Source organism: Dasypus novemcinctus, chromosome X (assembly GCF_030445035.2).
Source record: "Dasypus novemcinctus isolate mDasNov1 chromosome X, mDasNov1.1.hap2, whole genome shotgun sequence".
Taxonomy (NCBI): Eukaryota; Metazoa; Chordata; class Mammalia; order Cingulata; family Dasypodidae; genus Dasypus; species Dasypus novemcinctus.
In genome coordinates this window covers 22,558,839-22,573,377 of record NC_080704.1, presented here as the reverse complement: position 1 = coordinate 22,573,377, position 14,539 = coordinate 22,558,839, and the positions used below count along the sequence as shown (strand labels likewise).

General features: G+C 35.0%; 1 protein-coding gene across 11 annotated transcripts in view; it reads left to right on the top strand.

Annotated features, from left to right (window-relative positions):
• BCLAF3 (BCLAF1 and THRAP3 family member 3) overlaps window positions 1–14,539 on the top strand; it is an 88,241-nt gene that overhangs the window by 21,224 nt on the left and 52,478 nt on the right. For all 11 annotated transcript variants that reach the window (XM_012522129.4, XM_071213090.1, XM_012522133.4 and 8 more), the window contains 6 exons: window positions 1,135–1,716; window positions 2,091–2,741; window positions 10,011–10,186; window positions 11,662–11,776; window positions 12,474–12,537; window positions 13,882–13,997. In XM_012522129.4, the coding sequence (XP_012377583.1) occupies window positions 1,135–1,716; window positions 2,091–2,741; window positions 10,011–10,186; window positions 11,662–11,776; window positions 12,474–12,537; window positions 13,882–13,997 (1,704 nt within the window). The remainder of the gene's footprint in view (window positions 1–1,134; window positions 1,717–2,090; window positions 2,742–10,010; window positions 10,187–11,661; window positions 11,777–12,473; window positions 12,538–13,881; window positions 13,998–14,539) is intronic.

The following is a 14,539-nucleotide window of genomic DNA, read 5'->3' as shown; positions in this document are numbered from 1 at the left end:
TCAATAACATCCCATATCAGTATTCCTCCGCTGCCATTGTTGAACCACTCTGTGATCCAAAACTTCCTGTAAAGTGAATCCCAACATAATGTCAGCTTCAGAAGAGTCTTAGATCACCGAAATTCATATATACAATATACAGTATTTCCCCAGATCCACCATAAAACCTTTTCCCTTGCACAGCAATAATCTTTTAACTTATTCATATCATATTTCCTGAAACTGATGTACAGATTCCAACACTATAGTTTTCAAACAAGATGACATTTGTGCTTACTCCATATTTTAGGCTGTACAGTTTTCTAAATTTTTTAGTTATCTTATGTTTTGTCTTATGGTTTTCATTATTAGTCTGTCGTCCCCTATATGTTTTTGGTGTAATATTAGCTCTTTTATATTCATCCTCGTGTACTCTCACATAACTCCTCTTTTTCCCCCTTATTTACCTTTGTTCCATCCATTCCACATCCATTTTCCCCTCCCCTTAGGGCCCACAACGCCTGCCAATCTAATACCCTGGGAGCCGTCCTTTCTCACGAGAGATACAGTTCTCTCTATTCTACGGCATTAGTCTTCCCCAGGATATGGGTCCACCCCACCCAATGGTAGAACCCACCTTGGCAAAATGAGCCTTCAGCTATTCCCTCCGGAGTCCGTCACGCATCGCCATCTTGCCTGTTTCCTCCTTATACATTTAATGTGTGAATCTAGCCCTCCTTCTCCTTGTTTCTTACCTGTCCATTGAATCTGATGTGATGGAATCATTTGCTGATTGACCCTTTGATGTCACTGCATCACCTCTTGCCAGAACTTAACTGTCAGCAACCTTGCCAAACAGATCCTCCTGCATACCTAAACTGGTCCTCCTCTAGTAGGACTGGTATACTCAGCCCATTTTGATATATGCCCTTGGAATACATTAGTTCAAGTGGAAAGTGTGTGCTTGTTGAATTGGGCAGTACCATAATCACATCCCCAAATATATATTTTAGAATGCAGATACAGAAAATTAATGGATTAATTTGAGTGGGAGAATCAGTGGCACTCTGGGAAAAGTAAATGGTTTAAGTAGGTCATATTAAGCCAATCTGTTGTTTTTAAATGGACTAAACTTATCTGTGTTTCTTTGCATAGGTCTTTATCACCAGTACCTAGAAATTCTGAACATTGCAAGCAAAGACGTTCTCATGGACATTATGACTGTGAATATAGAAAAGATCCAAAAAGACCTGTTGCTTGGAGAATGGACAGTGAAAAATATGACAAACGTGGACAGAGTAAACCAAGGATTCCTTCTCATGGAAATGTGCATCACCGATCGTATGAATATAGACAACCTTCCCCAAACATAAGAAGATATTCTTCAGAAAATTCATATACTTATAAGCCTTACCGAGCATATTCACCAGGAAGAGGGGACGGTAATAGAAGATTTCAGTACATGCCCAAACACTCAGAGGATGTACCCTACAAAGAGCATGAGAGGAATTGTTATCCCCAGAAAATGCAAGGAAGATATATTCCTGATGACTACAGAATTAGAGGAAGTAGAAAAGGAGGGAAAGCACCCCAGAGGTCAATAGCAGATTCTTTTAGATTTGAAGGAAAGTGGCATGAAGATGAGTTGAGGCACCAGAGAATACAAGAAGAAAAATATTGTCAATCACCTGGAAGAGGCTTTGAAGACTGTGACACAAGGAGCTCTTTTCAGAAGAGGTATAGGAAAACATTAAACCTGGGTAATTTGGTATAAAGCCTCAAGTGAAAAAGTCTATTTACTTTATGGTTGAAGATAACCACCTTGAAAAGCTTTTGTCTAAAAAGATAAAAAGCATTATAATTTAGTTATGGTCTACTAGTAGTAGTGAAGTATTTATTTTTATAGTAAATCATGTTGATGGCTAGAATATAGAAAAGAGATGGTATTTTTCTCTTTAACTACCTTGTGCCTCTATGAATTGGCTTGAGGGATTATAGGTTAACTTGCCACTGCGTTCTGCATTTAAAGCCATGCTGTCCAACATTCTACACATATAAATTCTCACTTTCTTCTCTCTAGTGCAAGTATAAACTGCTTTATGTCAACACAGGTATCCTGAGGATCGTGATTTCAGAAAATATGGACACACATCTAAAAGACATAAGGACGTGGAGAGGTATGAAAACAGAGAGCCTGCCAGGAACCCAGAGTGGAAGCCCAAGCATTCTCTTCCACCTTACCAAGAAAAGAAAGATGAGAGGAACTTTGGACCCCAGTATTATCGACATGCTGAAAGAGAACACTCAGAGACCAGCTCAGTAACCAAGATATCTTACAACTATCGCCACAGACATCATACGCCCTCATGTGGGAACCAGAACTTTTCTGATGGAAGAACTCAGAAGTACTCTAAAGAAGATAGAAAATACAGTTCTCAAAAAGGCCCTGTAAATAGAGAGTCAGATTGTTTTAATGCTGGAAGAACTGAAGATGGGCTAGTCAAAGAACCTTTTAAACAGTCTAAAAAAGACTGCATTGCCTTTACTCATTCAAATAAAAATGATGTTGATTTGACACCCTGTAATGACAAACAGAAGGAAAAAATAAGGAAAGAAGGAGATTTCAAAAAGGAGAGCAACCCTTCCAGTAACCAAGTTGACAAAAGCGAGACACTTTCAGATGTGAAACCCTCATCTAGCAGTCATAGGAAGAAATCACTTACAATTAAACTAGATGTGAAGAAACAAGTAGAAGCATTCAGGTATTATCTTTGTATTTTCTTTATGATATTTAATGCTTCTTCCACCTTTATTTGCAGTTTTGAAAATGGAATTAATATTGTGTTTAGCATCTATTGAGGTGGAAAAATTGCCTGGATTTTTCAAAAAAGCCATTTTTCAAGAAAGAGTAGATTCTATGATTTAGTAATATGAGGTGGTCTCGTGTCTGCTTGTTTCCTCATTATATCCCAGGGTGCTTTTTGGGTACAGGGCAGTCCATAGAATTGTTCCTTGTTGTGATTTCATATGTTTTCATGCTACCACATTTTCCTTATCCAGGGATAGGCTGGGTGGAACTCAAGGAAGACTATTCCTTGCTGCTTCTCGGAGTTAGTGTCCCCTGTTCGAAATTCAAAGAATTGTTGAGCTAAAAGGGACCTTAGCGGACCTTGATTTTATATGGGATAAAAGCGAAGCCCTGAGAAATAAAGTAACTTGCCTAAGTCAGAGGGGCTAGGGCTCAAATTACATGTTCCCCTGTGACTTAAGGAGGTGGGAAACTTAGTGTGGTTCTTGCTGCCATCTTAAAACGAGTGGGGCTCAACCGAATAGATTGTCCTAGGTAAAGGAAATTAGACTGTACTTTAGGAAGATACCTATTTATTTGGTTTAGCTTTTAATGATTCTTAAAAAAAAAGGTGACTATATTAATAGATTGTATTCTAAAGCAAATTCTCATGCCTTGTTCCATTATGAATATTACCAATGTTTTTGGATTCTGAGATTTGAACAGTACAGCTGGCTGTGTCAGCTGACTCAGTTCATCACCTTAATACACTACCAGTATGTGAACGAGAAAGTGATGTACCATGTTCATTTGGTGTATTTATGTTTACAGTTGATTCATAATATATTTGAATCAAAAACCAAGGGGTAGGATGGGAGGGGGAGAGGGGTAAACCCACAGTCATTTTTTTCTATTTTTTTTTAAGCAGAATATTTTGGTTTTTTTTTTAAAAGAAAGACATGGCAGTCCCTCTCCCCCATTTTTTCCTTACATTCATTTTACTTGCAAAAAATATTTTTAAAGATACATATGTATATTTTATATGTACACAGAAAGCATTTATATATATAGGTCCATTATATCAAGTTGGGGAAGTAGAAGGGGGAAAATAATCCCACCACCCTAGGACAGTTTTATTAATATTTTAGTACAGTTCCTTTTGTTATTTTTCCGTGTATATTTATACATAGTTGTCATAATGCCATATTAATAATTTTATATCTTTTTTCATTTAATATGTTATATCATTTTTGTGCTGTTATATTTCCTGCTAGTTCTTAATCTTAAGAGCACAAAGGATGCCAAATGACTTCAAGTTTAAGGATATTACCTTAAGCTTTTTTTTCCAACATTATAATATGAAAATATTCAAAGTAAAGTTGAAAGAATTATACAGTGAATACCTTTATAACTACCATCTAAAGTCTACAATTAACATTTTACTCTACCTTTGTAATTGCATAATATGTCCATCTATTCATCTGTCATTCCATCTTTTTTTTAATGTATTTCAAAATAAGTTACAGACATCTGTACACTCTCCTTTCAGTACTTCCATATTTAATTTTTGTTTACAGTTCATTTTTTCCTTTGAGGTAAAATTTACATACAGAAATGTACAAAAATATAAAAATTTTTATCTTTAAAATTACATAAACGTAATGATTCCCCTATATTTAATAAGTGTTTTATACTTAAAAGAGAACTAATAAAGTGGTTGTAGTACTCTTAAAGAATGTTAGAAATACCAATTTTGAAGGGTTTTATTTTAATAGACCTCTTTCGTGATACTGAACCTTAGTAATACTGAACAGTTAATTTTATATTTTTACATTGAGAAGTGGAAGGTTAACCTTCATTATATACCACAAAAATTAGTTTCCCAAAATCGAGGCTGCTGCATCTTTTGTTTTGACTTTGTAAACTATAATTTTGTCATATTTTATGACCTGTCAATGGCGTACAGGCACAGAGTAGGCACTCAGCAAATATTTGAATACCTGGCCAGGGCCTGTAGGACAGCTTGTATAATAAAGAGCCTCCACTGAAGAATAAATAACTGAACAAATATATGCATCTTTTCAGTATGATAAAGTGTCATAGTCACCAAAAATCTTTCACTGTGTAATTATTTGTTGGTGAGTTGCAAAAGAGTTTTTTGGGGTTGAATTTAATTATGTATTGATTGATGAAGTATCCATAAAACAAAGGTAGTTAATGCCCTTAATAAAAATATGTTCTCAACTATTAACGCTAATTATTTTTCCTCTGCTTGAAAAGATTAAAATAATCATAATTAGTAGAGAAAGGTTTATTTGTTGTGTAAATCTAGAAACTTAATCCACTGTTTTTGAAAGACTAAGACAGTTAATATTGTACATTTGCTTACTTTTTTAGCTTTAGTTGTGTATTGATATTTGTTCTTCCAGTTATGAGTGAGGTAGAAAGCACAAAATTATCACTTAGCGATTTTTCTAGATTCTTGTTTGTATCTAGAACAGCAGTAGGTAGGCACTGGCTGGAATGTTCATTGCATAGTTAAGAATTCTGTTAACAAAGACTAACATCTAGTGACCCGCTCTCTTTGTCAGAAACTTCTCAGAGCTAGAAGTTACATATGAGTCATAATTAATATATTTCACAACGTAAGTTAAGGAAGTCACAGTTTGAAGTACCCAAAACATGAAATGCCGTATACATCTGGAAGTCTTAGGGCAGCTGAAGGGAGGTTTTGGTTTAATGTTGGGCCAAATAGTTGAGGGACTCAACCTTGGTCAGGCTAGGAGGGAAGTGGGAAGGAGGATGAGGTGCAAGTTTACAGAGCAGGATAAGCTGGTGATAATGGACTCCTTTGATGGTGGAATGAGTCCATGGGCCATATTTGCATTCTTTTTATTTACCACTGAAGAGATACTTCCTGCACCCCCATCAAGTTTTTCCCCATTTTAACTGGGGCTTAAGGGAGTGGTGGCCCCAGAAGACATTGGAGCCCTGGCACTTTGAGCAAAGGAATGCCTTGGAGGCAGGGGAAAATGTGAAAAACTATAGCTAGGATTGAAGGAAGGTAACCTAATTGTGCGGGTTTGCCATGATGGACTCTGTTCAGATGGAGGCAAAATAAGCCTTAGGTTGTAATATAAAGACCCGCTACCTCACTGTCACAAAAAGCTGAGGTTTTTTCCCCTGACCTTTCTCATAAACATTTTTTAAAAATCAAAGGATAGATTGAGAGGAGAAAGTTCCCCTTCATTCTTACTTTTCATCCTTGCTTCTCTTAGTGTCTCTTAGGGGATTGGATTAAGGAGGTGAATATTCTTTTGAGGTGTTGGGATACATAGGTTTTTTGTCTTCCTGTGGACCACGGAGCAGCTCTGTGACATTGCGTGGGCCACCTGGCCACAACTCTGGGCCACAATTAACTTGCATTTCATCCTGGCCCGAGGCTGCATCCATTGACCATGTGTTGAAAGTTATTGAAGTTGGGTTGGTGAGCCCATGGAGGCTCATCGTATGAGTCTTTGAACTTTTATATATATTTGAGATTTTATAATATTAAAAAATTAAATATTTTAAGTTTCAATTGGTCTAAATTAAGTAAAAAATATAAAATGCCAAGGAAGTTTTTAAAAAAATCAATTGGCCTCACTTAAAATGTTAACATCTGTCATCTCTTTAGCTGAAACACTCATTTCAAATTGACCAAGTCATTTTCCATTCATTCATTTGTTTATTTGGTGGATATTTTTTGAGGATCTCCCCTATGTGAGCAGTCTGTTAGGTACCCTGAGACCTGTGTAAGACTATGGATCTGTGTAATAGTTTCATCTCTAGTTTTGTAGGCAAATAAGGTAGCATTGGTAATGCAGTACCATGGCACAGAGACACATGATTTGGTGTGTCAGTCAGCAGCATGATGGATGACACTAAGCTGGGAGATTTAGGGAAGGTTTCATGCAGGAGTTGACGTGGGCTAGGCTTCGAAGTAGGTATATTTTCAACATGCAGAGACGGGATGAAAGACATTTTCTTATGGCCAGGTTAACAAAGGCAGAAAAACATACACAGGAACTTTGAGCTGTGTGGTTTGGAGCAGTCAGTGAAAGGGAATAGAGGGAAAGGAGGCTGCGAAGGTAAGAATGCCACAACTGCCAGCCTCATTCGACATTGTTAGCTGATAGGACAGGGCAGGCGGCTCGGAGCTGGAGAAGAATTGGAAGGATGTTGGGGCTGAGCAGGCGGAACTGTTAGGGAACTTTTGTGAAAAAGGTAACTAGATGCTGAGTTAGGGGAGTAGCAGTCTCCCTAACCCTTTTCCCTCAACTCCAAAAATTCTAAATGTTTTCTTAAGAAAATAGGAGTGAATAATATAACAGTTGGGAAAGTGCTTTATGAACTGTAGGGTGCTGTACAAATTTAAGTTATTAGTTGGAAGAAAACTGTGAAAGGGAAACTATATCTAAGTTATTTGTATTTTGTTATATACCACAAGCTCCCAGAAGCAGGGGATTATCCATTGGTTATTGGTAGATTTTTTGTTATTATTGTTTTGCCATGCAGTTGTTTTTATAATGGATCCTAAAGGTGTAAGAGAGGAAATTGAAGCTTATTTAATGTAGCTTTTGATGTTTTCTTAGTTATTATGCACAATACTTGGGCAGGATGTCAGTGGAAATACCCTTAAATAGAAAGAAAAAAAAAAGATGGCAAATGGGGAGGAGGGAAAAAAAGGAACTTTCAAGATTTGATTCAACCAGTAATAGAAATGGTATTAGAATGCAAGTTTTTGGATATATTTCAATTTTTAAAACTGTCTAAAATACATCTCAAGTGAGAACATTTCATCTTTTCAGCTTAACCACTTGTAATGGAGCTGTTTTATGATGTTTATTAGCTTGTTAATCAGTATATGTCATAGGAGATAGTAAAAAGGAAAACGAGCTGAGAGGTGATTGAATTTACTAATGTAAATACCTAGAACATTTTGTATTCTCCAGTATCAGTATTTTTTCTTGTAGCAAAAGTTTCATATTTGTTTTTAAAAGACTAAAATTTTGTGTTATATATTTTCTAGAAAAAGATAATGTTAATATTTTTATTTTAAATTGTACAGTGGGGGAACTCTATAGAGTATATTTTAACTGATAGCAAGTTTAAACACTAAAATTTCAGAAATTAAATGTATTTTTGGAGTCTACCACAGCACTCTATTGATTGAAGGTGTGGTGTGGGGGTGGGGAGTTATGCCAATTATTAATTTGTGATAAATTGCTAGTAAATTTCAATAGTTACCCCATGAAAAATTGGAAGCCTTCAATCAAGGTTTCATCTTGGCAGAAATTGAGGCTGTAACTTTAAAAAGTTATCAATTGATTTCCCCTTGTGAATGGATCATTTTAATAGTTCTATTTAAAAATCTTTTTTCTCCTGTAAAATGTTTTAAAAGTTACTTTTTGAGTATGGCCCAGGCTTTTTGTAACATGAACTCTTTTAAACACAGACCATTAGTAGTTCTTTGTTAGTGGAGTTTGGAGGCCATTCTAACATTTATCCAGTAAATGTCTCTTAGCTAGTTATCAGATATATAGTAGGAAGCTTCGGATAAATTAGGAGAAAAGAAGGGATATCATAGCAGTGGCATCAGTCTGCTCATCATCATCTTCCCCCGTTTCTACCTTGGCAGAAAATTTTCTCCAATATTGCTTGTCTGAGAGCAGGGAGCCTGGAAAGTCAGATGGAAACCTTTCCTCTGATAAGTTATAAATAGGCACTTAGAACCATCCTGTTAGAAGAATTAAATTACTTAGTCAAAGAATATCGTAAGCCCTTCATAACGACGGAGCGGTTTTGGATATTAGTTGACTTAAATCTATACATACATACATATGCTCACACAAACATTCACGCCCGCATAAGTATCCATCTGATTAGTTTTTGTATATAAAGATATAAAATTTATCCCATTGCTGCTGCTATTATTTAAAACATACTTCTAGGCTCTCTTGGATTTATCTTCAGAGCCTATAGTATAGTCATCAAGACCCCAGCATGTTGTAAATCTCAATTCTTTGGATGGTAAACTTAATTTTGGGGAAGAGCCAAAAGCCATTTAGAGTTAGGCGTTGGAGAAATAAAATGGATACAAGCTGGTTAGTGCCATTTGGGTCCAAAATAAGGTATACATGTAAAATAATGAAGCATTTTCTTCTGCAACCCATAAACCACCTTTAGAGCAGGAATTTAAGAGTGGTTTTAGCAAGAACAGCATTCTTGAAATGCATTATAGTTTCCCATTATGACACTTGAAAGGATAATATTCATTTATTCATTGTTCAGCCTCTGTGATATAAAGCAAAACAACCAAGACATCCATTTTGACAGTGTTTTGGCACCTTTCCCATAGGACTATTGTAAAGACTAAATGAGAATGATTGTAAATGCTAAACCCAGTGTTTGGCAGGTGTTAAGTCATCGTCATCATCCTCATCATTGTAGTCATTTTATAGTAGTATCTAGAAGTCAGGAAAGCTCTTGACAGAAGTTACAAAGATTAAGAAAGCTTTAAAATGGTGAGATAGCTGGGGTTATATTATAAATGCTTTTAAAGTACATTTAGGGTAAGCACTCTAATTGCTGCTAATGATCATAATTTTGCTAACAAAGACTGTTTTCTGAGAGCTGAGTGAGGATTTGCAAGTGATTAAATTCATCTCTGAATTAGATCCCATTTGAAAATACTATTTTAACTACTCATTAGTTTTCTAGAAGGTATAAGGAGTTTTATGAATTCAGAGAAGTTGTTATGTTTGTTATCAGCCCTTGAAATGTGGTAGTTTTTTAAGAAGTATAAGCTTTCTGGATTTACAATTTTATGGCCATTTGAGAGTAGAAAAGAATTTAATTGAATATTTTTTGCATATTGAGTATCTTGAATGCCTTGCTATATTTATTTGAAGTGAAAATTGTTTAACTTAGAATTTTGAAGATTTTATTAATGAAAATGGCAAATATTTAATGATTTCTGACTTGAGGAGAGCTAAAAAAAAAAACAACTTTGTATCTTGTATCTATAGCTTTTTTCTCCTACCGGTCATTATACATGTTTTATGGCATATAGTTTAGTGCCTTAATTATAAGAAAAGATAAACATCTTTTAAGGCTTATAGATATCTTGATTAATTTTTAATAAGTTCTTTTCTCAGCAAAATAGTTTCAAATTTAGTTAAACATTTGCAAATTATTCTAGGGTTGCTTCTAGCTATTCCACAGAGAGGCAGCTGTCACATGATTTGGTTGCTGTTGGCAGGAAAAGTGAGAACTTTCATCCAGTGTTTGAACATCTTGACTCAACTCAGAATATTGAAAAAAAACCAACAGGAGAATTTACTCAGGAAATCATAACAATTATCCATCAAGTTAAAGGTTGGTATATTTTGCACATACATTAGGGATAACACAAAAATAATTTGCTGACTTTTCACAAGATATAGGTAAATACCTCATGGTGTACTTTAATAGTAATTAATATTTCATTGTAAGTTTGATCATCAACTAGGAGACCTGGTGGAAAGAGTATTAGGCGTTGAATTCAAAACTTAGTTGTTATTGATATGTAGTTTCCATAACCTTGTGCTTCAACTCAATTGTAGATTAGAAATTGCAAGTTAGAAAGGGAGAGGTTGGCTACTGCAGATGGCACACTTACTGAGAACAAACAGCCGAGAAGCAATAACTGATAGCCTAACAGGGAGAAGCTGGGGCTCTCTGTGTCATAAGGATGATGCTAAGTAATCAATAAAAAATTCCAGTTTGATTTGGCATACTTTGTTTATGACATCAGGGGATTACATAATAACTGTTTTAAAGATTTGCATTTAATTGTTTTGTTTTTGCTTCTGGCCAATTTCCCTTACTTGGAAAATTCAGTCATGTAGAACAATTTTCCTCAGTGATATTGTGTAAGTAAGGCAATTATAGGTATTTAAATTGGAGGCCTTCAAGAATTTCAAAAAATTTCTTATATTTCTTACTAGATGATTACATTGAATTTTTTTTTTACCTTCATAAAACATTTTTCAGAAATGCATTATTTTCCCTGCTTTCCTTAAACTAAGGTGTATATTTACTTTAAAGCATGCAATGTGTCTGAAACAGTTTTTCCTCCCAGTTCTAGCCTCTTTCACCCAAGGAAAGTGTGATTCTTGGCAGAAAGGGAGCTGGTATTGCAGGAAAGTCCAGGAGGTTGTCCCAAAAGAGAGTCAGTAAATTAGGGAAAGGGATTGCTTAAGTAGCACTCTGATGGGTCAAGCACATCATCTTTCTCTCTATCCTGTTAAAAGCCTACAGCAGAGCTGATGTTGGAATATTTTTATGAACTTAAGTTAGTGTTAATTAAAGTAAAATGGCATTGGGAAGCCTTCTGTAATATGTAAATATGACACTTAGCGTTTGTTCAGAATTGTTTTAATGTTGTGGAGTTGTTTCTGGAATTAGTTTTTACTCTCCTTGAACTATACAGCTCTATGCCATCTTTATTTCCCAGAAGTAGGGAGGTCTTATCTTGGAAAAGAAAGATTGCTCACTTTGAGAGAGCCAGTATCTTCCACCTCACCCTCACCCCTCCCCAATTCCCCACAGTGAGAAGTAAGCAGGCCTGTGAAATAGGAGCAGATAACTTGGATTAATAAATCAGTGTTTTTACTCTGGTTTGGGTTTAGGGCTTAGGAAAGCATATGAATGCTACAAATTAAGTCTGTGAAGTAAGTTTAGGTTCCACATTGTTTTCAAGAGAAAACATGTTGAATTTTTTTAATAGTCCCTTCTTCCTGTGTTTATATATAATCTTTTAAGTTGAATCAGTTTTACACTGAGATAAAACCATTTATTTCCTTTTCCAGCAAATTATTTTCCATCACCTGACATTACTCTTCATGAACGTTTCTCAAAAATTCAAGATCCACAAGATGCCAATGTAAACGAAATTAAGTTGAAGTCAGATCCAGAAATTCACAGGTAATGACTGACCATTGTATTCCCATTTATCTCTTAAGAATAAGCCTTAACAGATTCCGGAAGGTGCTGCTTCCTGAGCTTGCTTACCTGGGCTTGTCCTGGACTCTATGACTGCATTTCCTACCTAAAAACGGGACTAAACTGGGCCAGTGCACTTTGATGGAATAAGTTGTTTTGTAGCCATTGACTAGCAATGTTTAAATGTGTAGGACTTTGAAAATATTTACCTACGTAACTTTGATTCTGCTGTGTCTGTAGTAATTGTCTACTGAGGTTATCTCTGGAAGAATGAAACAGTTGTCGAGCCATTGAAATCATGGGTTGCTTCATGTGGTCAGAAACGGCTGTTATTCTGATGACAGCTGGATGAAAACCTATGTCTTCTACTGGCACTTGTCCGAGCAGGTGGTGCACCCTGTTTTGTGAGCTAAATCATTGTTAGAATGCAGTATATCACCGGAGCAGTTTAAGGTTACACAAGCCAGTGATTTAAGAACCACTAAAGTTTCACTGTAATGTTGTTCACAAGATATATACATGTCCTGGGAGACTGCCGTATAGATGAAAAATCACCTGATAAGTTTCTTTTGCTTCCTCAAGACATACCAGCTTTATTTCAAATTCCATTTGATAGTAAATGGAATAAAAGTATCAGTATATAACATAATTTAAATGTAATATGCCTTTATTATTTTAGGAGAATAGATATGTCTTTGGCTGAACTTCAGAATAAACAAACTCTGATGTATGAATCAGAACGGGTAAGTGAATAGAATCTTCAATGAGAGATTATTTTATTGGTACACTAATGGGAAAGGGAATTGGTGCTGGGGAGTAAAAAAGAGGGGGTTAAAGTAGATGAGGAAGAAGGATTGAGACCCAGGAATCTGAAATTTAAAATGCTCTCCAAGTGATTCAGATTGTCGGCCAAGTTGAAGTAGAATACTGATACAGTGGGATAAAAGACAAAAATATTCCCTATGAGGGACATTTCCCTAAGGAAAACTACTTTATAAAATTGACAAAATATTACACCTTTAAATATTCATTCCAAAACTGTACTTTTCTGAAAAGCTTGGGGAATGTATATTTGATACTTATTTATCAAAAACAGTCAAATGGAATATATTTTTAAATTGTACATGGAATGACTGCAAAGAAACTGAATTCATTTGCTATTGCTCTCCTGTTTCCTGTAGAAAGTAAGAAAGAGTCTATGGAATATGAACTAGCAAAATAATGAAAATAATATTACGTTTCTTTATGGTCATGTCTATGGTTCCCACCCAACAGTTTCCCTTTAGCACATTTCTTTATAAGTTAGAAAAATTATCTTAACTAGCCAGAGGGAAAGAAGACTGGCTCTTGTTTTAGAAGACATATAATTTACTAATTGAGAGCAAAGAGTTTTTGTAGAGAGATTTTAATACGTTTCTGATAAAATATATAAATAATTTTTTTCAATTGTGAAATGGTTAAAATATTTGTTGGATTTATGGAGACAGGTTAGTTTACTGAATAAATGATATTTTCACAAAACTTAATCATCCAAGTAATATTATATCATCTTTCCTTGAACTTACATCTTGCATAGTTGTATCATAGTATATGCGGTTTTATATTTTTTTTCTTTTTACTTAAACTAAAGTAATACTCCTTTTTTGTAAAATCTCTGAATTCCCTATGACCATTTTTTATTGAGGCTTTTTAAATTTTAATTAATATTTTCAGTAAGTATTTTTCCATTTTGTTACATAACCTTTATTACCATAATTTAAATGGTTGTACAGTATTTTTTGCATTAATTTACCATCATTAATTTAATCATTCTTCCTGTCCCTATCGCTTTATTTTTTTTAATTTTAAATATAATACTTCGACTGTATTCCTTTGGGATAGAGCCTCAGAAGTGGGATTCCTAGTTCAATGTTTCAAACTTTTTTATGTAATATCAATTGTGTCTCAAAATATTTGTATCAGTTTACACTACCATTAGCAGGATGAGTATTAGATAGCTTTTATTTTTATTTAAGGTTCTTGTTAGATATGGTCTTTGTGCAACTAACAGTAATGTGAATGGTCTGTCTTCTGTCAAAATTCCTCAGACTCTGGTCAAAATAATAGATCCAAATGACCTACGACATGACATTGAAAGAAGGAGAAAAGAACGGTTACAGAATGAAGATGAGCACGGTTTTCACATAATTAGTGCTGCAGAGAGGTAATCAGTAGCTGTAAAACATCCTATTAACAGGGAGCTTTTGGGTTCAGCATATTTTTCAATTTTTTGTGTGTGATGATAACTTCAATTTTAATATAGGAATTTGATCCTTCAAATCATTTTTATTTAAGTGAAATCTGTTTAAATGTTTCAGAGTTACTCAATGATAATTGTATGCTTTTGGATTTAAACAAACCAGTATTATGGAGTAGGGGAATACTTGAGGTCTTCATAATTCTGGAAACAAGTGTAACAGCTTTTTTAATATTATCAGGAAACAGGACCAGAAAGTTTATAAGTATTTTGCTCAAGCTGATTGAGACTCTGATACAGTCTGCCTTTTAGATTCTGATGTTCTTTGAATATTACAAAATTTCCTGAGGTCAGTACAATTCTCTTTTGGAACTCTTTGTGAATTTCTGTCCATGAATTAGAAACAGGTGTAGAAAAAGCAGGAGAATTGCATCCAGCATCCATGTGGAATCTAAGCCCCCTCTTGATATAGATGTGGAGTGGACACAACCATTCTAAGGTCCACAGGA